The 27,474-nt window shown below is 37.6% G+C and overlaps 1 protein-coding gene across 1 annotated transcript in view; it reads left to right on the top strand.

Annotated features, from left to right (window-relative positions):
• STARD9 (StAR related lipid transfer domain containing 9) overlaps positions 1 to 27,474 on the top strand; it is a 93,935-nt gene that overhangs the window by 41,171 nt on the left and 25,290 nt on the right. The window contains exons 8-21 of the mRNA XM_039704760.1: positions 2,877 to 2,946; positions 5,152 to 5,224; positions 6,113 to 6,180; positions 7,146 to 7,243; positions 7,455 to 7,655; positions 8,078 to 8,175; positions 9,935 to 10,012; positions 10,845 to 10,919; positions 11,419 to 11,598; positions 15,353 to 15,404; positions 16,281 to 16,418; positions 17,237 to 17,319; positions 18,330 to 18,433; positions 20,694 to 20,741. Coding sequence (XP_039560694.1) covers positions 2,877 to 2,946; positions 5,152 to 5,224; positions 6,113 to 6,180; positions 7,146 to 7,243; positions 7,455 to 7,655; positions 8,078 to 8,175; positions 9,935 to 10,012; positions 10,845 to 10,919; positions 11,419 to 11,598; positions 15,353 to 15,404; positions 16,281 to 16,418; positions 17,237 to 17,319; positions 18,330 to 18,433; positions 20,694 to 20,741 — 1,366 coding nt within the window. The remainder of the gene's footprint in view (positions 1 to 2,876; positions 2,947 to 5,151; positions 5,225 to 6,112; positions 6,181 to 7,145; positions 7,244 to 7,454; positions 7,656 to 8,077; positions 8,176 to 9,934; positions 10,013 to 10,844; positions 10,920 to 11,418; positions 11,599 to 15,352; positions 15,405 to 16,280; positions 16,419 to 17,236; positions 17,320 to 18,329; positions 18,434 to 20,693; positions 20,742 to 27,474) is intronic.

Below are 27,474 nucleotides of genomic sequence, written 5' to 3'. Positions count from 1 at the left end.
GACATGTGTATACAAATGTGTATACAAATATATATTAATAAATTTATATATTAATAAATATATATAATAATAAATTTTCCTATGCAGTTTATGCAATTGAAAACTGTGACAGTTTGCTTTACTTGATACAGCCCTAGTGTCTGTTGAGGAGAGGGACTAATAAAGTCTGATGGAACTGCATTCAGTAGCTCACATCAAAAATAAGCAGCAGTGACTTAAATGCAAGTTTGAAGTATAGGCAGCTTGATTTTAATAAGATCAAATTCAAGAAAGCCTCTTGTGAAGAGGTTCACAACACTGGTACAAAATACCCTTCTCAACTGCACTAATGTATTGCTGCAATCAAAAATTGCTGAGCTCTGTAAAAAGGGTTTTCTATGTGCTGAAGTAGTCTTTGGCAATTTTATATGTAGTCTTTCTGTCCAGGATCAGAATGCAAGAATATTTCCAATAGCTAGACAGATAAGATGAAAATTATCAGCAAGTTTAGTAGGGCAGCTTGGTTTGTGTTTCACTTCCAGGCAATTTACTGTATGGGAGAAATTAAATAGGTGAACATCAAAAAAGCTCAGAAATTTTCCATTGTTTCCCACAGATCAAGCAAGTTAAGGACTAGAACCTGTATTTGCGCTGTACCTCTTGCAAGCTATCAGTCAGGTTTGCTGACTCTTACCAGGAGCTCCTCAGTGTACATTAGTTTTCATTTGTGTTTGGTGTCAATGATATCCAGAGTACAGTTAGCTGTGGATGAAGAGTGGAGAGAGGGGAAAATCAGAAAACTTAATCCCTTTAAGGACACTTAAATATCCTGGGCAATGCATTTGCCGTTTGCAATTCCAGTCAGAAAGTCCCAGCTCTGAGCATTAAGTGTTTTAAATGTTTTCCAACCCATCGTTTTTTTCACGTGAAGGCTGAGAGATTGCAGCCTTTAAAATGCTGAAAGTGTTTCAGTGCTTTGGATTGGAATAGTTTCAAACTTCTCCCTCACAGATGGTTGCACTGTTAAGGAATCAGCCTTTCTTAAATCAGGAAATGATGCAATCTATTTTATTACTCTGAGACAGATTTCTGGGGGAGATCCTTTTTTACTCTAAGGCAGATATCTAGACAAGCAAGTGGTTTTGATCTTTCTATGGCACTTGAAAATGACCTTTCTTTTTCTGGCAGCCAACAGAACACTTCATCATTTCTTTTCAAGCAGCATTCAAAATATTTCATTAACCTTATTAAAAAGCTTAACTGTTTAAACTCTCAGCAAAATTCACAATTCCAGTGCTTAGGAAAATGTAGGCAGGTAAGAATTTCTTCCATGCCTCCTTTTTATAACAGTACTTTTATTCAGTTAAATAAGACCCTGAAAAGGGGTCTGGGAAAACAATGTATGATGATTTCCATATTGTGAGCTTTGAAGATCCCAGTGCGGCCGGAAAAATAATGGGCCTCTTTCTCAAATGGAAAATGTGATGACTTCTGGAATTAATGTGTTGTAAAGAGACACTAGAGAGCAGAAGAAATACTTTTGTTTGAAAATCATCCTGTACTTTGTGTGTGTGCAAATGTTCGTGCACGCACACTGCAGTTAGGGGTTTTTTTAAAGTGTGGGTGATCCAAAAAATTTTTTTTTCTTTATATGTATCAGTTATTAAAGGACTAAAGTTAAATCCCTTCTTTGTCTTAGGTTTTACTTTCATTTAGAGTTAAGCAAGATGTTATCCTGAAAGGATAGACTTGAACAATATCAAAACCACCTATTTCAGTCTGGTTGAATTTCATATTAAACTTTATTTACATTCTAACAGCAGACAAATTATTTGATCCAAAAAAATCTATATTTTTTCAGTACTTTCCTTTCACCCACACTTTTGTGGTCTGTAGTAAAACAAACCTAAACTGTGGAGGGGGAGGAAGTTGTCCTGGATTTCATCTGTGAGATAAAACATTCTGCACAGGCATGTTTTGCTAGCTGTGGTATGACAAAAACTTGCTTCACAGCTCAGGTGTTTTTAAGGAGTAAAATGATAAATAACCCTCGGTGACGAGGCATATTAAAGTGGGTTTATGGGAAATCCAAGCATGCTGAGGATGATTTTGTGCGTGTGCTGGAGCTCGCGCTCTGCCAGGGCTGGCAGTGCCTGAGCACAGCAGCTCACCGCCCTCCACTGGGCCCCCCCGGGCATGAGCACCCCTCCAGCACAGCAGCCTCTCACTGTGGGGGCCCTTTCTCCTCTTCAGGGGGTTTCCCCTCCCTAGAAATAGAATCAGATTTAAAAAACAAACAAGTAAAAACCAACCAAAAACAAACCGAAAGGAGAAGATCAGAAAAAGCCAGATGATTCATAGCATTATTGGGGAGATCCTTCAAAAAGCCCTCTGAGGAGAAAAGTGCATGAAGGTTCCCAAGTGCAGGCTAAAGCCAATTTAACTAAGTGGTGAATATTCACAGGGGTTGGTTCCTAGTTCAGTTAGTTACATGAGCAGAAACATTACCCAGAGGTAATGGCCAAAATCTTTTTCATAGGATCTGTACCCAAATAGAAGCACTGACATAGCTGAACATTTATTATGGACTTATACTGCTTTCTAAGTATCATTGTTGTGCAGATGGAAAAGTTCTGATCTTTGAAGGTATGAGGCGTTTCTTTGTACTAATGTCACTGCATCAGAAGGATGAACTGGAATTTTTTATGTAACTTTTTTTTAATTAAAAAGTTGTGGGGTTTTTTTTATAAAATTTACTCTAGTTCAGAGACTACTTGTAAAATAATGTTATCTCAGCAGAACATTCTTATTCTCCTGATGTTAGGTAAATGGTTGGATAAACTGAATAAAACTTCCTGAGAAAGCTAAGTATTTAACTCTTCTTGAATCTTTGGCAGGTTTGACTCAGCATTTAGTTACAGACTACAAGCAAGTTGTAAAACTTCTAGAAGAAGGAATAGCTAAAAGGTATGTTACATAACAAACCAGCTCCATCTGTATTTAACTCTTCTTTTACTGTCTGTTGATTTCACTGATGTTTATTTTGCTGACCAGGTTGGCAGTGCTTTGTGATGACAGGATTTGGTGATCCTGCATGCGAGACACACTTGAGAGCTTACCTATCATCATATTGTCCAGAGCAAGAGCTACAAGCACTCGTGTAGTTCTTTCTTCAACACTGACCCCGTGCTGACTTACCCACAAAATTTCACCATCTGTCAGTGATAAAAAATGCAAGCCAAGAAAACATTTTGCTGTAAACAGACATCTGTTTTTCCCCTTCACTTGCTCATGGTACTTTAGACTGGATAGCTTTCAACTCACTTTAATGTACAATTTAGTGATTTAAAACTGCTGAAAATATAATGTATACTTTTTTTTCCTAGAAGTACTATGCACACAATTATTTGGTTTTATTTCTGTTTCGTAGTCCAAATTGTGTGTTTACTGTCAGTGAACTTGGGGTTCAGAACACTGGTGAAGCCAATGATTTTGGTTCTCATTAATTAAGACACTTTTTGACAAGAAGCTTTGAATACCTTTACAGGTGCCATTGCAGTAATGAAAAGAGTTTTATTTGAAAGGATTGTCCAAATCCTAATCACAGTTACAAAATTGATATTAAGTCTTATCATAAGAGTAGTCAAGATTTTAGAATAAGAGTGATGCTGTAAAGTAAATAAAAACTAAAATGCATTATCACAAAAAAAATCCAACCAAAAAAAAAACCAACAAAAAAAAAATCAGGATTAAGTTTTGCTGTTTCTGCTTGTAGCAATTAATAGATGCAGCTTTATGGTAAAAAAAATACTATTTCAGTACAACAAAATTCCAGGTGAATACATGGGTTGTGAATAATTGAGATGTGAATTTCCTCTGTAACAACCTTGTGTATTGCTGGAGGCAAGGAGTACTAACACTTCCTCCTCCAAATCTTGGAGCACTACCTTTTTCTCTTTTACTCTATAACTTTCAGTGCTTTCTGCCCACTGTAGGGCTGTTTTCTGTCTTCTGCCCTTTACCTAATTGTTTGTGTTCCTCCTCCAGCATCTGGAGACTAGTTCATGTTCTCCTGCTACCTCAGCTTTGCCTTGCTTATAATCACATTGTGCTCAGCTGCCTGTAGCTCTTGGCATGACTGCCCACAGAACTGTGGAGGAGGTGTAGGAGCAGAGAGCAGCGGGGAGGAGAGTCCTGGCTTTGCCCCATGCCCTGGGCACCCCAGCAGCGTGCACACAGCTGCAGCTCTCTGCTCTCTAGTGCAACTGCTCCCTGCAGTGCTCTGACAGCTGGGCTGGTAACAAAAGCATGCTACCACAGTCCTTTTCTGCACTACTAAAGTTACTTACTGTTGTTGAGGGCAGGCTTGGCAAAACTGATGATAAACGCTGCACATATAGCTGATGCTTAAGGCAAGCTCAAAGGAGAAAAACCTGTATCCTTGCTTTTGCCCTAGACAAAATGTTACTTTCTTTGGATTTTTCTAATTAAAACAATGATAAATAAATTAGAATTTCCAAAAGTTTGCATTACAGAGGCAGAGTGAGAGTTCTACTGCTCCTTCTGTGAGCAGTTCCTGCTTGCCAGAGTGTGCTGGGTCAGAGCACAAGAGCTGTCTGTCCATGTCAGAGTCAGAGAGGTGCCACACAGGGAATGACAGCATCCATTCAGCACTCACATGGGTGGGTTGCTTAGTCTCACTGGGCTCCTCTGGCAGTGTAAAAGAGCTGTACCAGGGTAAAGGAACCTCAGAAGTTGTGTATGAAGGTTTTTGAACCCTTTGGAAATACCAAGGGATAAAAATAGGTACAAATGGAGAAGATGTGCTGCACTTGTGCACTCTGTATTGGGGATGAGCTGTTTGATGCTGTTGCTGGCTGCACTTCTCTGCTGTGTTCCTGCTTATGCCACACCTCATACCTGTGCTGTAAGGCTGCTTTAAGATATCTCCTCAGAGTGCTGCTGGTGGGAAAAAAACCACCTCTAATTGATCCTCAGTTTCCATCTTTCCATGTTCTCTGCCAAATGTTCAAGGATCAGATCCAAAAATGCAGCTTGCCATATTCTCCAAGTTTCACATTTTTTCATTTATTGGCTGTATTTGTTGATTTTGATTTCTCCAAATACAGGGAAGTAACCCTTTGTAATTGAATGGTTTGTTCTTCTTTCTAGAATCACAGCAGCTACACATATTCACAATGCCAGCAGCAGATCCCATGCTATCTTCACCATCCACTACACTCAGGTTAGCTAAAAATAACCCAACTTCCTCTTCACTTTCAAAAGCATTGTTCACTGTGTTGTGCATTGTTTACTTGTCACTATTTTGTGCTGTTTGTAGTAATGGTGGAAGCTGTTACTTATTTCCTTTGGATCACACTGCAGATGTGTCGAGTGTTTATTGAAGCATTCTGTTCCTTTGTGCAAGCTTATAGTCAGAAGTGATGCCAAAACCTCACTTTTAAAAGAAATGTTTTCAGTTTCAATCAGCCCTTTGAAATGCAATAACCCCTCAGATATGCAATAACCCCTCAGCTGTGAAAATTACTTGTGAATATATTTGAGGTTATGTTTTATCTCACTTGTTTAGGATTCTTAATTGAAGTACAGCATTAGTAACAAAATTTTGTATCTGTCCAGCTTTTTAGATGTGCTCATCTTTTTAGCATTTGGCATCCAGTACTCTCCCTGAGACAATGTAGCCTTTCTCTGGAGGAATTACATCCTTCTTTGGCAGGGAAGTCGTTCAGTGATCCAATAGACCTTTTCTATCTCACACTTCTAACATCCTGTAATCACAGAACATTTTGGGATATTTTTCCTTAGTTTCACAAAAGACCTTTGGAATACATTAGTGGAAAACAACTCTGCAAGGTCTACAAGAAAGCCTTTCACAGTGTCTAGGCAGTAAAGGTTTTTTTGAGAGGAAATTGGCATAAGAGGGTGGTTTCTCTGTAGGGTGAGAAAGCTGTTGAGTTAGTGGTTTAAACATAGTCTGCAGGTCAAGGTCACAAACAAAGGCAGTGAGACAGTCATATGTACAACTCAGCTTCAAACAAAAGAGCACATCAATTTTATTTTCATTAATTAATTAAGGGGAATAATCTTCCTTATTGATGTTTCTTTTCTTCAGGCTATATTGGAGAACAATCTTCCCTCTGAAATTGCAAGCAAGATCAACTTAGTGGACCTTGCAGGCAGGTAATAATATACTGAAGTGCAGAGAGGTAATTTTCTCTGAAGATGCTGTCAATACTGTCTTAAAAGATGAAGTTTAGTATTTTAAAATTTCATTGAACTAACAGAAAGCCTGACTTTCTTATAATGTAACAGGCAATATTAAGCTAATATTGTCTTGGTCAATGGTTCTTCTGTACTGGGCATTGGTTTTCATTGAAGAAGGGAATTCCTGAGTTCTCAAAAACAATACTATGCTGTTGCATATATTTAAGGTAATTCCATTCAGCTCTATATTCTTATTAAGATGCTTTTCTGGTAGGTGTTGTTGGAATTACTAAATCTGTCCTTGAAAAGAGAGGGGTAAAAAGGAATGTGTTTCTCATGACTGCCTAGCATGGACAGGAGAAAATAGTTATATCTCACTGTCTATGTTGTTCATACTCCAAAAGTTCCTAAGTCTCCGATCTTTGTTGTGCATTTCAGTGAGGTACACGTGGTTGTGCTGGATGTGACAGAAAACAGAAAGATGGAAGTTGTGCTGAAGAATTATAGAACAGTTATAGAAGAGGACTTTTTTTTTTTTCTCAAGAACATAAATTACCATGCACGTATGGTCAGAGAAAGTGGCATTGAGGGAATATACAGACTTTAGTACTGAGCCAGGCTACCCTTGTGGAGATGTGAAATGTATGTTGTTCTTTTAAATTCAGAACCACATGATTGGGTTACCTGGTTCAGACTTGAGTTTATGTTTTGGTGGGTCTTTAACAGTATCTTGCATCAACGGCCTTTGCTCATGTCTATTTGAATTTTCTGAAATAGAGGGCAATACGAAATATTTGAAGAATATGGTTTTTTAATTGTAAAACTCATTTCTGTTTTCTTGTATTACTTGAAAATACATAATGTTTTCATATTGACTGTATGTTAATAATTAAGCATTTTTGCTTATTTTGCATTGTCTTTTTCACACTTGCTTGCTACAGCGAAAGAGCCGATCCCAGTTACTGTAAAGATAGAATTACCGAAGGTGCCAATATTAACAAGTCATTAGTTACACTTGGAATTGTCATATCCACTTTAGGTAAGCACTCAAGTTCTTTATGTTGAAGGGTAGTGATTAAAGCATATGATTCACTGTCTGTTGAGTGTAAATGTTATTTGCATTTACAACAAAAACCTCAACAGAGCAGCTGTGTGGTGTCTTCATAAGCTGTAATGACACCTAAGAAAATTAAGCAGCCATGACAGAAAAAAAAATTCCTTTCCTGAGCTCTGTGGTGCTTCTCCCTCAGCACAAAATTCTCAGATGTTCAGCAGCTGCCAGAGCATTAACACCCTCACAAGTGAAGGGGAGAGCAGCCATGTGGACAGCCCTCCCTCCGGCGGCAGCAGCGGGACCAGACGGCCGGCTTACATCCCCTACCGGGACTCCATCCTCACCTGGCTGCTGAAGGACAGCCTGGGGGGCAACTCCAAGACCATTATGATTGCCAGTGAGTTTGGTTTCCATGAATTGTTTAACATTTTGCACTACATTGTGCCTTTAATAAAAACCACTACTGCAGTGAGAAGAGAGCTATAACACTTAGAATCTGTCCGTGTAAAGATTTTCATAAATACTTTACAGAATACTCAAGGAAAAGAAAATGCATGCTGATTGTGCATGAAATTATGTTTAAGAGTCTTACCAAGGTGATAGCTTCGATTTTAGGTGATTCATTCAGTTATAAATACAGTCTGGAGAAGACGTTCTCTGTGAGCTTAATGAAATAACCCTAGGGTTATTTGTTTAGCTTTTAAAGAAGCAAGACAAAAAAACAAACAAACAAACAAACAAAAAAAACCCACCTTGTTGAAAAATGATAGGTTAAGCTGAATGCTTTTTAAAATTGTGTCATTTGTTTTCTGTCTGTAGCTATCTCACCTGCCAGTTCCAGCTACAACGAGACCATGAGTACCTTGAGATATGCTGCAAATGCCAAAAATATTATTAACAAGCCAAGAGTAAATGAGGTGAGGCCTTGAGTTCTGCCTAAGGTAGTCTATGCAGTCACAATTTGTCTTCTTCTCAGTACACAAAATAATGAAGCCCTTAAATACATGGGAATAATTTTGGCCACAGAACCCAAGCTTCATTCATTGCCTGCTCTAGGAATGAGCTCTGACTTCATGACAGATTCATTTGTTTGATCATGTAGAGGTCCTTCACAGGCTGCAGAAGTTAAAGGATGGCAGAGTATTAAGGAGTGAGTCAGGTGCTGCATTGGAGGCCTGAGTTCTATTGCTGCCCCTCCTATCCCATTCTTGTTCAATCCTAGATGTTCAGATGCTTAAGGCAAATTTTCAGTGTGTGCTTTTTTCTCATTTTCCACCCTTACACTCAGTCCACATTAATCAAATGTGAAAAACATAAATTCTCTCAAAGACATAGTGTTAAAACAGATTGGAGGTTTTAGATACTATAGTATAAGAACCAGCATTAAAATAATTCATAGGGAAGTGCATAATTCTGTCTTTACAGCAAAATTCAAGCAGCACATACTGATCCAGATCTACAGTCACATATGCTAGAAATATAAAACTCTAGAATTGCTGTTCTGTAACTGATCATTCTTGGCCTAGAATTCTGCATGAGGCTCCCTTTACACACGATTACATAACTTAAGGACTGAATCACAGTGCATCCATTTAAGGAATAGTCAGTGAATTTAGTTCTCAAAAAAAGGTCTTGATTCCAGACATTTCCTAATATTTAAACCATTGACTTTACAGCTTTAGTAGTATTCTTTTGTGATTTAGCATGAGTGTGTCAAGATTTTATATTGTAGATGAAAGGATAGAATCTTAGAGTTGTATTTCGCTATTTGCATTTCCTAACAATACTATGTTAAATTTGGGCAGAAGGAAACCCTTCTAATCCTAGATTTCCCAAATGTAGTTTGATTTTTAATTAGCAGTGCCTTTAAGTCGTTTTCTGACACCAGTAGTAGCAGCAGTTGTGTGCTTGGTTTTGCCAGCAGCAGTTCTCAGCTCTGTGACAGGCTAAAGTCACATAAACACTCCTGGGTAAGCCATGTGTCACACAGAGCCTCTCAGCCTCCCAGCTTGTGTACCCATCACTCTCTTACACATCTCATGCTGGACCCTTGACCCCAGTCCTTCAGTCTTCTTCTCCTCACTGCAAATTGACATGGCAGTGCAGAGAAAGCTGATTCTTGACTCAAGAGTTTGTCTGAAATGTCTGCAGAAGCTGTTTTCCAAAAACTGCCAGTGCAGAAACGCTTACTCTGAAAGTGAGATAAATGCCTCACACCAAGCAGACAGGAAATTCTTTATGTATCAGCTTTATGTATGTATGTAAGGGCTTTTAATACCATCCTGGATGATGTTCTGGCTTTGTCTCCTCTAATCAGATTTTATATACCAGCATTAAGTAACATCATCTTTCTGATGTAATGTAACTATTATGAAGGTAAATCCTTAGAAGTAGCCATGTATCCATCTGGTTATGATGGGAACAAATGTTATGGTAGGTCTGTGTTCAGAAGAGAGATAGAAAAAAGTTTATGGTAAAAGAGAATCTATGAAAGATGAGAACCACCTGTCCCCAGGCAGTACATCTCAGGGGCCTGGCAGAGTGAAGCAAGGAGTACTGCTGTGAGTTTGCCTATTCTCCCCTCTTCCTGGCTGTTGGAATATCTCCACTTTGATTTCTTAAGCTAGAGTTCTTGTAAGAGTGATTTTTCCAACAGTCTGTGTCTCAATGTTTCAGGATGCAAATGTGAAACTGATCAGAGAACTGAGAGAAGAAATTGATAGATTGAAAACTATGCTGTTGAGCTTTGAACTGGTATGTAGCAACATTCCCCTGCTGGAGCTTTTGTGTTACTTTAGGTAGTTCACTTTCATCTCACCTGTATATCTTTCCATGTTTATTGTAACTGGAGAGAAATGAAACTGTTCCCTGGGTGATTTTGTAATTATTATAACGTTAACTGCTTTTCTGTCATTTCTCCTCTGTCACTGTATTGATGAACCTGAAATATAAGTAGTCATGTAATGATTTAAAAGTCTGGGTGATTTTGTAATTATTATAACGTTAACTGCTTTTCTGTCATTTCTCCTCTTTCTGTCACTGTATTGATGAAAATGAAATATAAGCAGTCATGTAATGGTTCAAAAGGATTTCCTTGCCTGTCTTTCATAGAGTTGGATGGTTTACCTGTCCAGAAATATTTTATTTTTAAAGGTATTGAAGCTTCAAGAGATTCATTGATGTTTCATACCTCCTGCATGCTGTCTCTCCACAAAAGAGTTGTGAACATCTGTGAGCCCTCACAATACAGCTGACATCCCTGCTGTTTTCCTCTTGGAATAATAATAGTGTTTTGGTTTTCCAAGCCATGGAGAGAATGTTTTGCTGAGAGAGACAGAAACTACACTTCAGGATGTATTTACACAGAAAAATCTCTCAGTTATTTCTTTTTCACTAGTTCTTTTTGCCAAAAAATTGCATCTAATATCTAGAAAGATGTAGGCTAGATGCTAGAAGGCAGCATATGTATTTTCTCTTTCCTTCTCTTGACTTCATCTCCTTGAAATGCTGGAGAGTGAAAGAACATGCCTGCCAGCTGTGAATAAGAAAACTAATGTGTGGATCTTGGTGGCTGTTTTTTGCACAGAGAAATTCCAGTCCCTCTTGGAGTGATGACAAGGATGGCAATCTGACTGAGCTGGTCCTTCAGAATGAAATGAAGGTGTGTTTGATTTACTTGGTGCTGTAACTATCTCCTGCTCCACTGGGCCAGGGGGACAGCATTGCTGTAGTTGTGAAACTACAGTGAAAACCCTTTTGTCCTAATCCTTTCATTTTTGCTATGCAGATGCAGGAAACTGCCATGCTTAATTCATGTTGAGTGTGCTCTACCAGCTTGTGACAAAAGTCTCATGTCCTTAATGGGACACAGTCCATTGTGCATCACTAAGCCTGCACAATCTACCTCTTGTTTGAAAGCTGTCTCAATATATCACAGCAATTCATTATACATAGTCTCTCCCTTCTAACATAAACTCCAATTTATTCAAATGAAATTATTGTACACTTACCAAAATTACTGAGAAATTTGACCACTGCTAATCTGGAAATGTTTTGCAGAATTTATTGCCCAAAGACAGGCAAAATAATTTTTTAACATGATCAAAAAGAAAAATTAGCCTGCTTAGTAAGTGAAACAGTTCTCTCTTCTATTCCTTAAGATTGAACAATTGACCAAAGACTGGACAAGTAAGTGGACAGACAGGAAAGCCATCATGGAAGAATACAGTGTGGACATCAACAAAGAAAAAGCTGGAGTAACAATAGATTCTAATTTACCTCATCTAATGGCTATGGATGATGATATCCTCAGCACAGGAGTGGTGCTATACCATCTCAGGGTGAGATATGGTCACTTGTCTTATTTTACCCGTTAATTTGAAAATATTTGTTTTCTTTGGAAATGGAGGGTGGTTAGGGTGACATTAGAACAACAGCTGTCAAAACATGAAGGTCACAGATCACAAGACATAATGGGGGGAAAAAGCAGAAAATAATTGGAAATGGAGAAGGAGAAGAATATTAATATAATTTGGCCCCTTATGAATGCACGTGCAAAGTATTTGATAATGCATTACAAGCAAAGCAAAATATTTAAATTAGTCCACAAAGCATCAGGGCAGTTATGTGTTCATATATGTGGAAAAGGACGGAGCTTAAAATATTCCAGACACACTGGTCCAAATTTTATTATGCATTTGTACACTTAAGACTGGAATATTTGTATATGTATAGATAAAAGTAAGGTTTAAGAAACAAAAGCTCACTTTGGCAATGACTATATGTTGATTTTAACCCTATGAGAGATCTGCCACGTAAATACCAGGTATGTAGCATGGAGGTTAGTTATTTGTGATACTGCTGGAGTGGCTGTTCTTGAAGATCACGTACAAATCCTGGCCTCATAGACACTGTTTTGTTGTGTAGCTGCTAATTTAAGGCAAAGCTTTCACTAAGAAGCTCTTGTAACATAGTATGTACATTACTGCACATTATGGCACATGATGTGCATGGCTGGGTCAGATGGTTCAAGGGTTTTTTGGTTTTTGATATAGCAAATGCTAGGCCAGACATCAACATTTTTAATGTTGTTTAAAGGAATGGAAATTACTGAAATATTGATGCTACTTAATGTGAACGGCATGTTGGATGGGCACTTCTACAGGGGTTCACTCATTGCCAAAACAGTTAAAAATCATGTATCTGTCTACTAATAAAAAATCTTTATCTAGATTTTGTGGTAATTAACAGTTTAAGGACACAAGATTTTTCATTCTTCTTAAAATGGTAACAAATAGTTAAAACAGAAATCTTGCTGTTCTTCTATTATATTGAAAGAGAAACTTAACTAATTTTTCTGATGCCAACACAAAGAAATTGTACCAGGTAATTATTTGGGACCAAGTATTTATGTCCAGTGCTGATCAACATGCAACTTCAACTACTCAACCCTACATTAACAATAAATATTTATTGAAAGCAACTGCTACTACTTAAATGCTTTTCTGTCATGTGCCATTGGGGAAAGAGCAAATACTTTCCCATACTAATTTTGACAACACCTAATTTAAATATATTAATTTTGATGGCATAACATGGTTTGAAGGGTCACCTTCTGAAGTAATTCATGACTCTGTCACACTAACATCTTTGTCCCTTCTTTCTTTGCTTCTAGATGCTGCCTTTTCTTTTCTTTGTGCTTTACATCTTTTAGTCTCTGGTGTCTGTTACCTTCATCTGAACAACAAGAAGGTAAAACATTAGTGGTTCCTTAGAAATTAAGGCTTCACTGTATAACAGCTCTTTACATTGTACTTCTAGAGAGAGGTCACAGCAGCAGTTTCCAGATCATGCAAAATAAATATTATGTTATTCTTTTACTCTTCTGATATTTCATAGTATTAGTCACACTAACTGATGCTGTGCCTATGCTTAATTTTCTGGCTTTCATTAATAAAAGTTGCACGTTTTCCTGTGATTTAGCTCTTTTGCATAGCCTAAAATTATGCAATTTGTTTATTGCTTCAGTAAAAGGTGAACTTCATAACCTTTTTTGAAAGTTGGAGTACTTCCAGAAGTGAAGGGGCAAACCAATCTTACTCTTTATAGTTCTGTAATGTACATTAGGAATTCTACCCCTAGTGACGAGAAAGGGCCAGAAGAGGTAGCAATGTAAACCCCCTTCAAGGGGTGTGAAGATGCACTGTGGTGTGCTCAGGTCAGGTTGTGCAGTTGTTTCATCTGAAACATCTTTCCCTTTCTCAGGCAGAATACTCAATATTAAATTAGGAAGGAATATAAATATTACAATTATTTGTTCAATAATAACATTTTAAAAATGAAATCAACATGGTCCTGGGATATGGTTATTTTTATTTTGTTTTCTCAAGTTGAGTTAATTTGCTTGAATTGTATCTGTACCTTTGGTCTCACCTGCAATTTTCAGTTGGATTTAAACTTACCCAGAATCACTCCACTGACTGGGATGCTGTTGTGAATTTCCTGAGCCAATAGTTCTGTAATACACTTTTCTTAATTAAATTGTATTAGCAGAGAGTTAGTTCAGCAACTTGGAAAATGTTTCTTTTGGAATTACAGTAACTATACAATTCATTGCCAAAGAAGAAGATAATTGATTGTAAGAAGATAATTGATAAAGAGAACTTTTGGGAGTTGGTTTACTTCTCTCTGTATAAAATACATGTTGCTATTTCACTTGATTGAGTTACAAGAGTCAAAGGCCATATGGACTACAAGTTTTCTGGAAGTTGCAGCCAGCCCAGGTGGATATTTTGCAGTTGAGTCTGCTGAACATTAGGCTGACGTTTAACTTGGTAATTGCTTCAAAGCAGAGGCACAGTCCAGCCTTCAGCCTCTCCAGCAAATGAAGTCTCAGCAGGGTCATGCCTGGGGGATCTGTTTGTTGGTTCAGACAGCTGAGCTCTGTGAGGAGCTTCGTGATTACCATTCCCTTTCTGCCAGTGCACAAACCCACTGTGATTTACCCATAATTACCCAGAACTGGGGCACCTTGAAGTTCTGCACAGCTTCTGTTTTCCCAGTCTTCAGGCTTCCAATTACTACTTTGTGCGTGATCTTTAAATCCAGACTTTACAATACACTTGGAGCAGAGAGTATATTTCATTTGTTCTAATTTGAATACAAAATCACATTGCTTACTGTCCATAATTAGTTTTAATAAAACTGAAAGACTTGCTACTAAAGTAAATTTGGAGTGCATTTACCAATCACTACCATAACCAATTGCAACATCTCTTTAAAATTGGGAAATTATCTTGCTTTTTTTTCCTAAGGAAAAACGTAGAACTGGTAATGGAAGGTAATAGACCGATGATAAATTAATTAAATTATTTGCCTTTTTTGGCTTTTTCTTCCTTGTGTTATTGTTTAGACAACTCTTTTTATTGGTATTTGCAGGCAACCATAAAACTACTGTCTCGCTTCCATCACTGATCCATAATATAGTTCAAATCTTCTTGTTCTGGAGACTTTTGTTTCTAGGCAGTTCTTTTTTTAAAGTTACTGAATCTTCAGGTTTGGGAATTTTCCCATATACCATGAGCACCAGGAAGACTTCATAGATGTCTTTTAAGTTTCAGAAAAAAGTTTTTCTTTAGTAGTTAGATTGAAGAGTTCATAATCTATGACAAAGTACCTTTATAAATTAGGAATTCTGTTACTTTTAAATTTGAAAAGCCTGGTTAATTGAATCATAATTTTGCAGCTTCTTTTTTTCTACATAGATATTTATTAAAAAAAATTGTCTCATTTCTGTGAACATCAAGTCTCACTGTACAAATGCAAAGCATCAGGATGCATGTTCATATTCAAAATATTGTTCTCAAGCACAGTCCAAATATCATCCACTGAGGGTTACTTTATCTACTGGAGTCATAGAAGCTGACATAGCTGCAGGATGAAGAGTAATTGCAATGCTAAGCGGGACAGTGAGCTGGAATATTACCAGTACACAGCATTTACTTCAAACAATTCAGTCATTCAAAGGCAATTTATTTTAAGCTTGCTAAAATGATGTACCAAAGCTTTTCAAGGTAGTATATATAATTCTTTTAGGAAGGAACAACCAAAATTGGAAGAAGTGACTCAGACCAAGATCAAGACATTGGTAAGATAATGATATTGCAGCTTATTTTGTCATATGCTCAGGTCAAACCAAGAGGTTTACATTTGTCATGTGTAACAGCTACGTAGTGTTTCTTTTTGTCAGCTTTCTTTATTGAAGAAGTTAAGTAGAAGAGACTCATTATTAATTTTTGCTAAAATATGTTATTATTTTTTGTTTATGAGGCCAAAAAGTCAGTGGATTTGACCAAATTGAGGTCACTTCAAAATTTTCTTTCCACTTGTGAAATGCTACACTAGAGTTTAAAAATATCTACATCTACATCTTACATCCAAATTCTCAGATATTCTGCCCTAAGCTAGTGACACAAGATATTGAAAATGCTTTTAAACTCTACTTGTTCAGAATATTTTAGATATAAAGTCCAAATTATTCAGAATACATCTTATTTAATTTAGTTTCTGCTTTTAATTTTAGCAGTCAATCTCAGGAGCTAGATACTATGATAGAGAACTGAAACTTTCTACTGAAATTGGAAAATGTGTGGGATCCCAGCTTTGCTTAAATTCTGCTAAGCTTGGTTATGTTTGATTATTTTCTGCCTGTAGATTAGTGAATTACAAACAATAAATGCCGTAATGGCATTAAGAAAATTCAACAAAACAGAAGAATTTGCACATCAGCTCACATAGCAGAAGGTGATATGTAGTTTTCCAGTACCAGAAATAAAGAAACAATCCCGCTAGTTTCAATAGCAAGTTTTTGTGTGATTAAGTATTTCCTAGCAGTATTTAACATCCTTATTTTGCACGTTTCTCTGGGGAATGAAGTACGCATAGTGTCAAAGAGTCTGTGGCAGTCTGGGGAGAGCAGGGCCAGCCCAGCCCTTCCCCAGGCGAGCTAACCTCTGCGTTGCAGTCCTGCAGGGGCAGTGGATCGAGAGGAACCACTGCTTGATAGACAACCACCGCGGCATCGTCACCCTGCGGCCCGGCCCAGGCGCGCGCTGCTCTGTCAACGGCTCTGAGGTGGCCGGGGCCTGCCGTCTGTCACAAGGCAAGACTTGTGATTTCTGGGGAAAATGAACGCTGCCTTACGGTCACCTTATCACTGCAGTTTAGGTCTAGAATTTGTGAAACTTGAGCAGATCAAAGAAAGGCGTCTCTCAGTCTGCCGCCAGCTCCACAAGGTTTGATCCATGGCTAAATAAATTAGGCACCCAATAGAAGTAAAATTAAAACATTGGCGACAATATTCTGCCTCTTTTTGGCAACAGCAGTATGTAGGTTTCTGAAAAGGGAAAATGTAATCAGAGACATTAGTGTGGAAAATAGTGGAGACTGACTCTAAGTCAGCTGGTCGCTGAAGGGGTTTTTTGGCGAATATACAATACGGTTGACACAACCTTCAACTTTTTCATAGTGTATTTAGGTGGAAGCTGGTATGGCTATAATGAATTAATTCAGATTCAACATATCAGGCTTCCATACTTTCAGGTTCTTTAAAGTAACAGTCCGGCTCCTGGGAACTTGCAGTGATCTTAAAGATACAGTGTAAGGAGTCTTAAAGACATCGTGTAAAAACGAGTTTTCAGCAGTGGGTTGGTTATGGTTTTGGCATGAAGTCATGCTGGCTTTTAATATGAATGGGAAATTTACAGTTATGTTTACTCCACAGAGATCTCCAAGATTAATTTTCTTGGATGCTGTCATTACAGATCGATAACTCTGCCATTCCATAGTGACAAATTTTAAAAATAATTCTCTGATCTGTGATTTACAGAAAGCAGTTGGTCAGATTTTTTTTAACCTGCTATTCTATAGTAGTTTGATGGATTATGTCTCTGTAAATGTCTAATTATTTTGTTTTCACAGGGGCCCTTGTTGTCCTTGGCAAATCTCATAAGTTTAGATTCAATCACCCAGCAGAAGCTGCTATCTTAAGATTAAGAAGATCAGTAAGTTCTAAAACTGTTTTTCTCCACTATTTTTTCTTTTTTTTCCTTCCTATCTTTTTTTCTTCTTAAAAGCCAGCCTGATAAAGATAATATTTCATCTCCTCATCATCATATTCACTTGCTTTATTTCCTCCATCTAATGGTCTGTAATGACACTAAACCTCTAGTGGGAGGACGCTAGCACTTCCTTCAGATGTGCTTAGCAAAAGATGATGTAGATCCCTTGAATAATTTAGTATTTCCTATTTCTAGTCATGACTACAGTAGGCAGAATGCTGCAGTGAAAAGACCAGTTAAGAATCTTTCCACATTTGATAATTTTCTGAGTTATCTTCTTTCTTTGTCATTTCACTGTCTTGAATGAAGTATACTAGAAGAAATGGAAAATTTATGGGATTAAGTACGTAAATGTTGTTGACTCTGAAAGCAGTTAATTGTTACATACATCAGGAGCAGACAAAATATTTATTGGTATGTTAAACTCGGGAGCTAATTACTGTAAGATATTATTTGGTTGGCTTGTTCAATAATGTCTAAGAAATGAAGTAATTCTTAAAATGACTGACAAATGTAACTAAAAACCTAACTTAAAAATGTAAGTTTTCTCATTCAGGAATTACCATATAATCAACTGCTATTGGCAAGAGTCTACCTTTTAAAATGGATTTTCATTTATTAATGTTTTCTACTTTCCACTCTTCCATTCTTCTGTACTCACTTCAAGATAAGGGGCTTAACTTCTGTTTGTTTTCATTCTTAATTTCTTGATTAATGAAACATGCAGCACATTCAAATAGAGCTGCAAAAAGAGATGTACTCAGTAACAAACACTTAGTAATTTTGCTAATTATCAAAGACTAAGCAGAAGTGTGAGATTATAAACTCACATGGGAGGTACTATGTAGCCTTGCACACAATAGTTAACAATGGCAGTACTAATGATACCTTGGAAGTTCCTGGGTTGCTGTGATTTTTTAAAATTCCTGTCCTGTGTGGTGTGCTTTCTGTAGATTAATGAAACCCCACCCACTAAGAGTTATGGAGCTTTGGACTGGCTCAATTTGGATGGAAGTTGCATCAATTCTCCACACTACATCCTTTCTTCTCTCTACAAGTAAGTTTAAAACTTAGAAAAAGGCAACTGAACAAAAAATTTCTCTTTTGGGATGGTGTCTGAAATAAGAGACTTGGTTCAGACAAAAGAAAGCTGTATACAGAATAAGTCCCACTATGTTTTTAAGTAGTCAAATAAAAATGTCAGAGAAAATACAATGGCCAGACCACTAAAATAGAGCATTAAGCTAAACAAGCAACAAACCTGCAAAATAATTTATTGATGCTCAATTAAGAAAGTACCTCAGATGAGACTGTCAGCCTTAACTCAGTTCATTTGGACATCTGCTTTACAGCTAATCTATAATTTTTACAATATTATTGCTTCAATGTACAGAATGGTCTTTTCAGGATATGATTTAGCCAAGGCAATTATTACCAATTGATTTTCGCTGCTAGTTTGTTGAGGAAATCAGAAGGTTTGTTCATAAATTCTCTTTAGTTCAAGTCCTCATTGAGCCCTTCATCTCAGAAAGCCAATGTAATTCCTTGTTTGTTTGGTTTTTTTTAAACTGAGCAGTAACTAAGGCATCTACTGCTTTCACAGTGTGGCAAAGCTGCTCACACTCAGTGTTTAGTGTGTGCTTCTATAGCAGAGACTTTATGAATTGGAAAGGAATGGTGTGATGAAGACAGTGATTAATATGTATCAGGAAAATGAATTATGTTCTATGTTTCAGTTCATAACATTGAAAATAGAATATTACTGAATTAAATATAACTGGGTTCTTTTTTAATTCCTCTCAGCCTGGCACATTCAATTAACCTGTTAAAGGCAAGAAACAGCTATCTTCTCATTCATGTCTGCTGGTGGTTCTGCTTCTTGCTAGAGTGCTTTTGGTGTGGTAACATACTGGGAATCTTTTATCTCTTTCTAGAGGAAGTATTTAATCTCATTTTTATGAGCATAAAATGTTATCTCTGTTTTAAATGTTCTTCATGCTTCTAATCAAGTGGCTTGCTTTCCACCTTAGATAGTGTGGTTTTATATGTTCTCTTTAGGGTATCTAATCTCTGTATTTGCTTTTCATTTGCTGCAGTGATACCTGCCTATAAAAAACGTTACTTCATTTTGTTTTTTACTGAAGAACATTTTACACACCATTGCTATTCTTTTCTTAGGAAAAATTAGAAATAATTTTACAAATAAGGGTTTGTCTAATGACCATCAAATGTACACACCAAGGTGCTCTTTATGTTGCCAAAAACATTAGTTGTGGAGCTCTTGTTACAAGTTTTTTGATTAATCTAGAAAAAAATGAAGAAATCCAGAAGCACTATGAACAGTTTATCACAAATTTGTAGTTGGTTTTCCCTTTTTAACCTGACAAAACTGTAGAACATTTCTGATTGATTTTTTTTTCCCAGACCATGTTCAGATAGAAGACTTGTTTGTGTTTGCAATTTTTTAATCACTTGCAATTTTTTAATCATTAACCTGACAAAACTGTAGAACATTTCTGATTGATTTTTTTTTCCCAGACCATGTTCAGATAGAAGATTTGTTTGTGTTGAGCAATATTTTAATCACTTGGGCAGGGTGTTACAAGCACATTACATTGCTTAAAATTACCCTCATGCTCACCTAGAGGATTTCAGATTGTGACTTCAGTAAAAATGAAAATGTTATGGTATTGCATTTGCTTGGGTTTTATCAGTGTCCATCTCTTACAGGAATGATCTGTAAACTACATCTTATAATAGCTGGTTTTCACCTTAAGTAATGCAGTGGTCCTGCTACCCTTTTGAACAGTTATTTGGCATAGGTACACTGAATTGATCCACTCAGCCTTGCTTGGCAGTAACCTGTGAGCCCATGTTTCTGTACAGACAAGAAGTGTTGCTCATGGAGGGGGTTATGGTTGAGGCATCTAGCCTGAGACTGATATTATAAGAATAAATGTCAAGTACTAAAAGCTGTGTGTGAGATAATTTGCAAACCATAACACAGAACTAAGTGGACTACAGGGAGTGTTTATTTGATCACCAGTAGAAAAGTCCACCCTAATGCAGGGTCTTGTCTCTGTCAGAAAGAGATTAGAGGAAAATAAAAGACCAGGTAAAGCTCTGTGTGTGTGTGTGTGTGTGTGTCTTGTTCCCTGTCCCCCTCTCACTTGAAAGTTCTTGGTCCTCTCCCAGCTGCTAGAAATCTGCATCTTCCTCTGTTGAAGATTACAGTAACATTGTGTGCAACAGGCTTCAGTGAAGTTTTCTTGCCTTTTTCCCCAAATATTTATGATTTTCTATTTTTATTTTTGCAGTCAAAAATGTAGAAACTGTGAAGAAAACAAGTGTTCTCTTGAAACAAGGTAAGATTATTAATGTGTCTAAATCATGCTGAAATTTTTGGCATCTTTTGCTTTGGCTTTCTCCAGTGCTACATTGCTTGTCTCCAGAAGGGATGGAAGCTAACACTTTAAGCTTTACTTCAAACTGTTTTATCATATTGGAACAAGAATCTGTACATGAAGCTGAGTTACAGGCAAGGCTCAGCAGCCATGTTCTTTATTCATGTGAGATCTTGTGCAAATGGTTTGCATCTTTGTTGCATGTGTAGCATGCATTTAAAAATCATTAATAGAGTGAGGTTTACTCTGAAGTTGCCACCATTTCCAGTATATGAGCCCTAAATGTATTAGATTTTGTGCCAATAGTAGGTACTGGGAATACTCATTAATATAGTAAAAATTGCTTAAATAAAGTGGGTTCTCTTCTGGTGAGAATAAAATTGCTTTAGGGAAAAGTAAAAAAAATAATTCCTGGCATAGAATGTGGTCCATTCATGCAAAGGAGCACAGTAGGTGCAAACAGAAGTAATTCAGAAATTGTTGAGCTTCCATGGGTTTAAGTACCTTTTTAATCAGGAACTAATAGCACTCTGCTTTCTTCTGGATTTTTTATTTCAGATCATATAAAAATATGTATTACATAATGATTATTAATGATAGAAGTCTTACCTCCCATGCTATCAGTATGATGACGTTTTTCTCATCTGCTTTTTATGGGTTGAATTACCAGTCAACCTTTAATTGTACATTAAAATATTTTGAGAAATGAGAGGAAAAACTATTTTCTACTGCACACAAATATTAAAACTTCAGGCATTGTGAGTCATTATACTCTAATTTGGTTGCTTGCTCATACACCATACTCACAAGAGCTTCAGCACTGCAAATTTCTGATGTTTGCTCTCAGCAAAACACACAAAAGGCCTGTGGATGGCATCAGTCATATAACAGCATCACCACTAATAAGTAGATAATAAAGGTCTGCCTCCTGCCATTGCCTTAATACCATAAAGCATTCAAATAAAAACTCTGATTTTATTGTCTTGCTCATTTCAGAAAAAAACCCCATAGGAGTTTTTCCATTAGAGTTCAATGGTACAGCAGTACACTGAATTATTTAGCTGCTTGGAGCATGCTTAAACACCCTTTCTTTGAAAATACCAACATTGTTAAACTGGGGGGAGAGAAATTCTATACAGCATAACAAACATACTTATTATTCTAATGTGGCATGGTTAGCTTGTCCAACTAATACTATGGGATCTGTATCCTATAATTTTGTATCTGTAAAATACTCGGGTTCTCACTAACAGCTTTCATTGCAGAATTTAAAAATGCTCTAGCAAAAAAAACAAAACAAAAAGGTTAAACAAGAGGTTTTGCATCTCTTAAAAGATGCCTCAGATATTCTGTTTCACAAAGAAATGCACTGTGTCAGTTACAGCAACTCTACAGTTCACAGCAGAATCCACAGTAGTGGATTAGCAGGGTAACAAACTAATTCTATTTATAACTGACATTGTGAAGGGAAAACCTGTGTTAGCTGAACTGGAATTTAAAGAGGCAGCATTGCCCTTTACTGGAGAATGTGGCTGTGTCTTGTGCCTGTGACTTTTGGTCAGAAAGAGGTCTGTTTTAGAGATGTATTTAAAGGAGTGCCTTAAATAAGTCATTGCTTTACTGTTATTTTGGGGGCTTGGGCAAAGGAAAAGAGGTTTTGCATAGAAGGGCTGAAAAAACCACATATGAAACAGAATGGTGTGCTTTTGCTTTAAGCAAACCAGTTAATCAGAAATCTAAATGATACCTCACTTGATAGTAACTTCTGTGAAGGGGACTACTATGTGTGCAGGTTTCCAAAGATCCCTTGTTTCTAAAGGTTTCTGACTCAGTTGGCCATTTTGACTGATTTTTGGCTCCCACCCACCACTCCCCAACTTTTGGGCTGAATTATGTGAGTGGCATTCCCTCAGGAGGCTGAAGGAGGTGACAGCACAAGGTCTTTGTGTCTCCTTGGATGCTCTTCCCTTTGCTTTAGGGAGGAGAAGGGAGAGGTTTGGGTCCCTGTGCCAGGCAGCAGCAGAGTGGATCCTGTGCAGCTGCATGGTGCCTGCTGCTGCTGCCCTGAGCCCCTCGGGAGAGAAGGGAGAGGTTTGGGTCCCTGTGCCAGGCAGCAGCAGATGTGGATCCTGTGCAGCTGCATGGTGCCTGCTGCTGCTGCTGCTGCCCTGAGCCCCTCGGGGAGGGCCCCGGATTGGACACAGCAAGAGGGGGAGGATAGAGCTGGAGAAGGTGGGAGCTGTTGTGCAGATGTGCATTAGTGGATAGGCTTGTAACTCTAACTTGTGACTGCTCTCACTGTGGGGTTTGCAAGGGTGCAAAATGCCTTGCCAGCATCTTTTTTTCTGCTTTATTTTTAACTCCTTTTCCCTTGGGAAAAATAATTTGTGAAAGACAAATAGGACTTGAACACCAGGCGGTTGAAAAGATGGGGATGCTAACTTGACTGATGTCTTTTTTGAGAAAACTGCCAAATTTCAGCTTTTACCACATGAAATTTTTTTTCACTGTAGTTTCTCTATTTGAGCCTTAGGATTTTGTTGCAGCAGGTATTCAGAGCTATTGCTGCCATAGTTACTGGAAGCTGCATTATGCTGTAGCAGCCGCCAGCCTCTGCATCAGCAGCAGAAGTGTTTGGGGAAGAGGGGAGGAGAATTGCACAATAGGATCCCAGAGAGCTGACAACAAAACCGGCTGGAAAAAAATGTGGATTTACAGATGGCTCGTTTAGCATGCATCCTGCAAACTTTGGAGAGAAAAATGAGATGGAAAAGCAATCCAGCAGAATTGGTATAATATTAATGCTTTCTCAGTAATTTGTGATTATCTTTAGTTTAGGGTTGGTGTCTTTTTGTTGTCATTTTACTTGCAGCTTTTAATGGTTTACTTGGAGGAGGGGGTAACTGTTGACACTTCTTGCTGCATTTGATACACCCAGAAGTCTGCATGCTTTTATGAAATTCTCTGCAGAATTGCTTTTTTTAATATGCTCTATGCTAGAATATGCTGGTTCTGTGAAACCAAGACTTTATGTATGTCTTGATACCTACAAAAATGAAGCTGTTTCTCTCATGTATGTTCTGAGGCTATTTTATTTCCTGCTAGAATTGTACTGAGTGCAGATTGCTTGTATGGAAAAGCAGGAATATGAGCAACAGCATGCTTGGCTTTTTTTGCTGTATCTCATAGCATTCCAGTGTTTCATGTCTGAATTTAACAGTATGTCTGATTTAAGATGTTTTAGATGAAAAAATTAGTGATCTCTCCTACTTATTACAAAATTTGGCTAAATTCCTGTTAACTGGACTGATACTTCATTTTAGTTTAGTCATTCAAACATATATGACACAAACTGACTGTTTTTTTAATTGATTATTTAGCTATGAAGTGGGTGTGAATCTGTTATTTTCTTTCTGGGCCATTGTCATATCATTTTTTAGTTTAGTTTATTATGTTATTTTCACAAACCAGCAGAAGTGTGCTGACATGACATAGCATGTTCAAAGGTGGAAAGGGAGCATTCTGACTTCATGTTCTTGGTTTCAGCAGCTTCTGTGAGAGGCAGATCTGTATCCCAAACTAGCCAGTAATTCTGCTCTCACATTCAGTATTTCACAGCCAGAGGGAAAACATCCTCTTGTATTTGTGTATTATGTAAGTGTCTCTGCATGGATTTTCATTATCTTTTTGTTCCACTTCAGAAAACTGTCTGTAAGAAGCAGCTTCATAAAAAGCTGCTTAATGTTCAGTCTCTGTATTCAGACCTGGCTTTACTGCTCTGCCTGATTTTTGTTTTGTACTACTAGAAATTAGGAAATGAAGCAGAGACAGTGAAATAACAGCAGAACTGCAAGTTGTATATATACCTGGAACAACAGTATTTTGTTACAGAGACTTTAACCTTATGGAGGGAGATTTGTACCAACTAGCTACATCAACTGAACAAAAGCAGAAAGAATGCTGCAATGGCTGCTGTGCTGTGTTAGTTTTCCCAAGGTTTAAAGTGGAATATGGTTGTTCCTCTGGACTCTGCCTTTCTGGGGTGTAGTCATAACATGGAGCTGTGATTAATACCATCAATTTGGCCTGCCTCATGTTCTGCTGTGTGCAAACACACACGGCTGTTGGAAAGGATCTCACCATTTCATGTTAGTTCAGCAAAAAGCCATTACTACACACGTGAGGGAATATGCTAGTGCTGCTGAGAGCAAACAGCACTCTGCCACGTGCATTGCTTGTATTGCTTATTCTCTCTTCCTTTCTACTGTGGGGGTGGGCTGTGGTTTCAGCAAGGTTGGAAAGTACAGCAAAAGCTTGTGATCCTCTCACAACTGTAAACAGATGTTACCTAACCACCCCTGAGGGCATTGCTAGGTCTTTGGATTGAAACACAGTGCTGAGTTGTATCATTTACTTCAGTTTGTAAGCAGTTTGAAATCTGGTAAGTAAATTTTATGGGAAGATTGGCTGAAAGCTCAAAGTCATGGTTAGGAAGAATGAGAGACATTTAATCAGAGGAATTTTATCTAGTTTTAGTAAACCGTTGCAGAGCAAGAATTCTTTCACTACTGTTTTAGTATCATTATTCTTTTCAGCCTGCTGGCAATGATTTACTCAGTTTCCTCAGTTTCATGCAGAATGATGTTAACAATGATAAATTAATAGAAATCAGCTTTTTTGATATTTGACTTTCTAATGTTTGATAATGCTAATGGATCCCTATCACTTCTCTTTGCTTCTTTCACACGTGTCTCAGACTAAGCAACTTGCCCAAGGTCATGTGAGACCAGTGACAAATTTAGATTCTTATTTTTCAACTTTCATACCACCAGAGGAACCAGAGCTTTCATGTGTCTGTTAGTAGAACAGGTTAAAGACTATCTCATCACCAGATTCTGCAGAGAGGCTGTTAGGTTTGGTGCATAGGCATCCAGAGGCACTCCTCGTCCTGAAGACTTTGCAGACCAAGGATGTGAAAGCACAGAGGTCATGTAACTGCTCCAAAATCAGAAGTGTTTTGTCCCAGATCAGTACTTTAGCCTCCAGATTATATGGCTGCTCCATTAGTAAATATGGAAGGCAGCCTCCAAGCTGTATTTAGGGCAAACCTCCCTGAGAGTTACCACTGAAACCATGGGAGCTTTGCCCAACAAGATACTTCAGATTCAATGTGTTTGGAAAGTGGTCCTTCTTTAGTGAGCCAGTCTCTTTAACCTGTGAGTTTGTCCCCCCGTGGCTGTGGTGTTAGAAACACCTGAACAGCTGGAGGTTTGTAATCACCACTGGAGTGTTTCAGTGCTGCAGGGAATTCAATTCAAACCTACCTCAGCTGAATGAGAAATGAGGCATCCCACTTCTATTTCCTGGGGATCAATTAAAGTTAATCTAAGGGGGAAAAAATTACAAATCACAGGGTACTGGCATCTTTGGAGATGAGCCAAGGACAAAGAGATCTTGGACCTGCATAGCCTTACAATTTGTTTGTGACAAATAGACACAAACCACTTAGCAGATGGCAGCAGCAAAGTTTGTGGTGTGTTTGCACCATGACAGACAACTGAACAGAAGATATTCTGTGATTCTCTCCCAGTTACTCTCAGCATTACATTTACATAGCCATTAAAGCAAAACACAGTTCTGTTTTTCTTGTGTGAGCAAGATTCATAGTAATATTGTAAACTATTGAAAATCTTAAAGCTTTTGTGTACTGAGACCTTCCTACAACTTCTTATGAAGTGCAGTGTGTGAACCATGTAAAAATACTGCAGGAGATTTGTAGATTTTCACTGCTCAATTATTTAATCTGTCCTTTTTGCTAAACTGTCACACAAAATCAATTTTTTGCTGTAGAAATGGTTGCTTTGAACACATGCTTACAGTTCTAAATAGAGATGTCAAATTACTCCTGTGCAGCAAAGGTCAAACACTCTTTTCATACAGATGTCCTTGTATTGGTAGTGGTTTTACAAACTACATGATATTTCCAAAGATTTCCTTTGAAATTATATTTTTTGAGTTTTTTTGACCTTTAGGGACTCTTTGGAGTTTTAGTGACTTTTATTGCTTTAGGAGTATAATGAATACATTATTTAATTTATTATTAAAATAAAATTAAAACATTTTTTCAAGACTCAAAGGTTTAATTTTCTGCGGTTATATATACTAATGCAGTGTTTAGCAGGTAAAGATCATCTATCACCTTTGGATATAATCTAACTTTAATGTTAATGATTTCTTGATGGTAGCATGTGCAGAAGTACAATATCTATTCCTTTCAGAGGGCTAAGGTATCTTGAATATAATAATGCATTATGGGGAGAAGAGATACTGTTTTGATTGTCATTCTGATGTTCTGTTTCTTATCGTTGTGTGTGTAAAATTTTGGCACACAGTCAGAAGCCAAACATCTTGGAGAAGATTGTAAAGCAGTTTTTCACAGGCTAGTCACTATTCTGATCCCAATTCTGCTCCAAATATAGAAGTAACCTGATATAGCTCTTGCATTACACAGAGATTTGGGTGATCAAGGTCTTTCATTGGCACTGCCAGAGACTGTTGGTGTAGTGCTGACAATGCCTATAAATATTTCTAGGTTGGAGGTTTTGGTCTGAAAACAAAGAATGTTGGTCATTTTGTAAAGCACTTCAAAGTACTTAGAAGAAAATCTTATAATTTGAAAACAACCCCCTCCCCA

The sequence above is a fragment of the Passer montanus genome, unplaced genomic scaffold (genome assembly GCF_014805655.1).
Source record: "Passer montanus isolate IOZ18808 unplaced genomic scaffold, ASM1480565v1 scaffold18, whole genome shotgun sequence".
Lineage (NCBI taxonomy): Eukaryota > Metazoa > Chordata > Aves > Passeriformes > Passeridae > Passer > Passer montanus.
The sequence above is the reverse complement of the archived record's forward strand: the minus strand, read 5'-3'. Positions and strand labels throughout refer to the sequence as shown.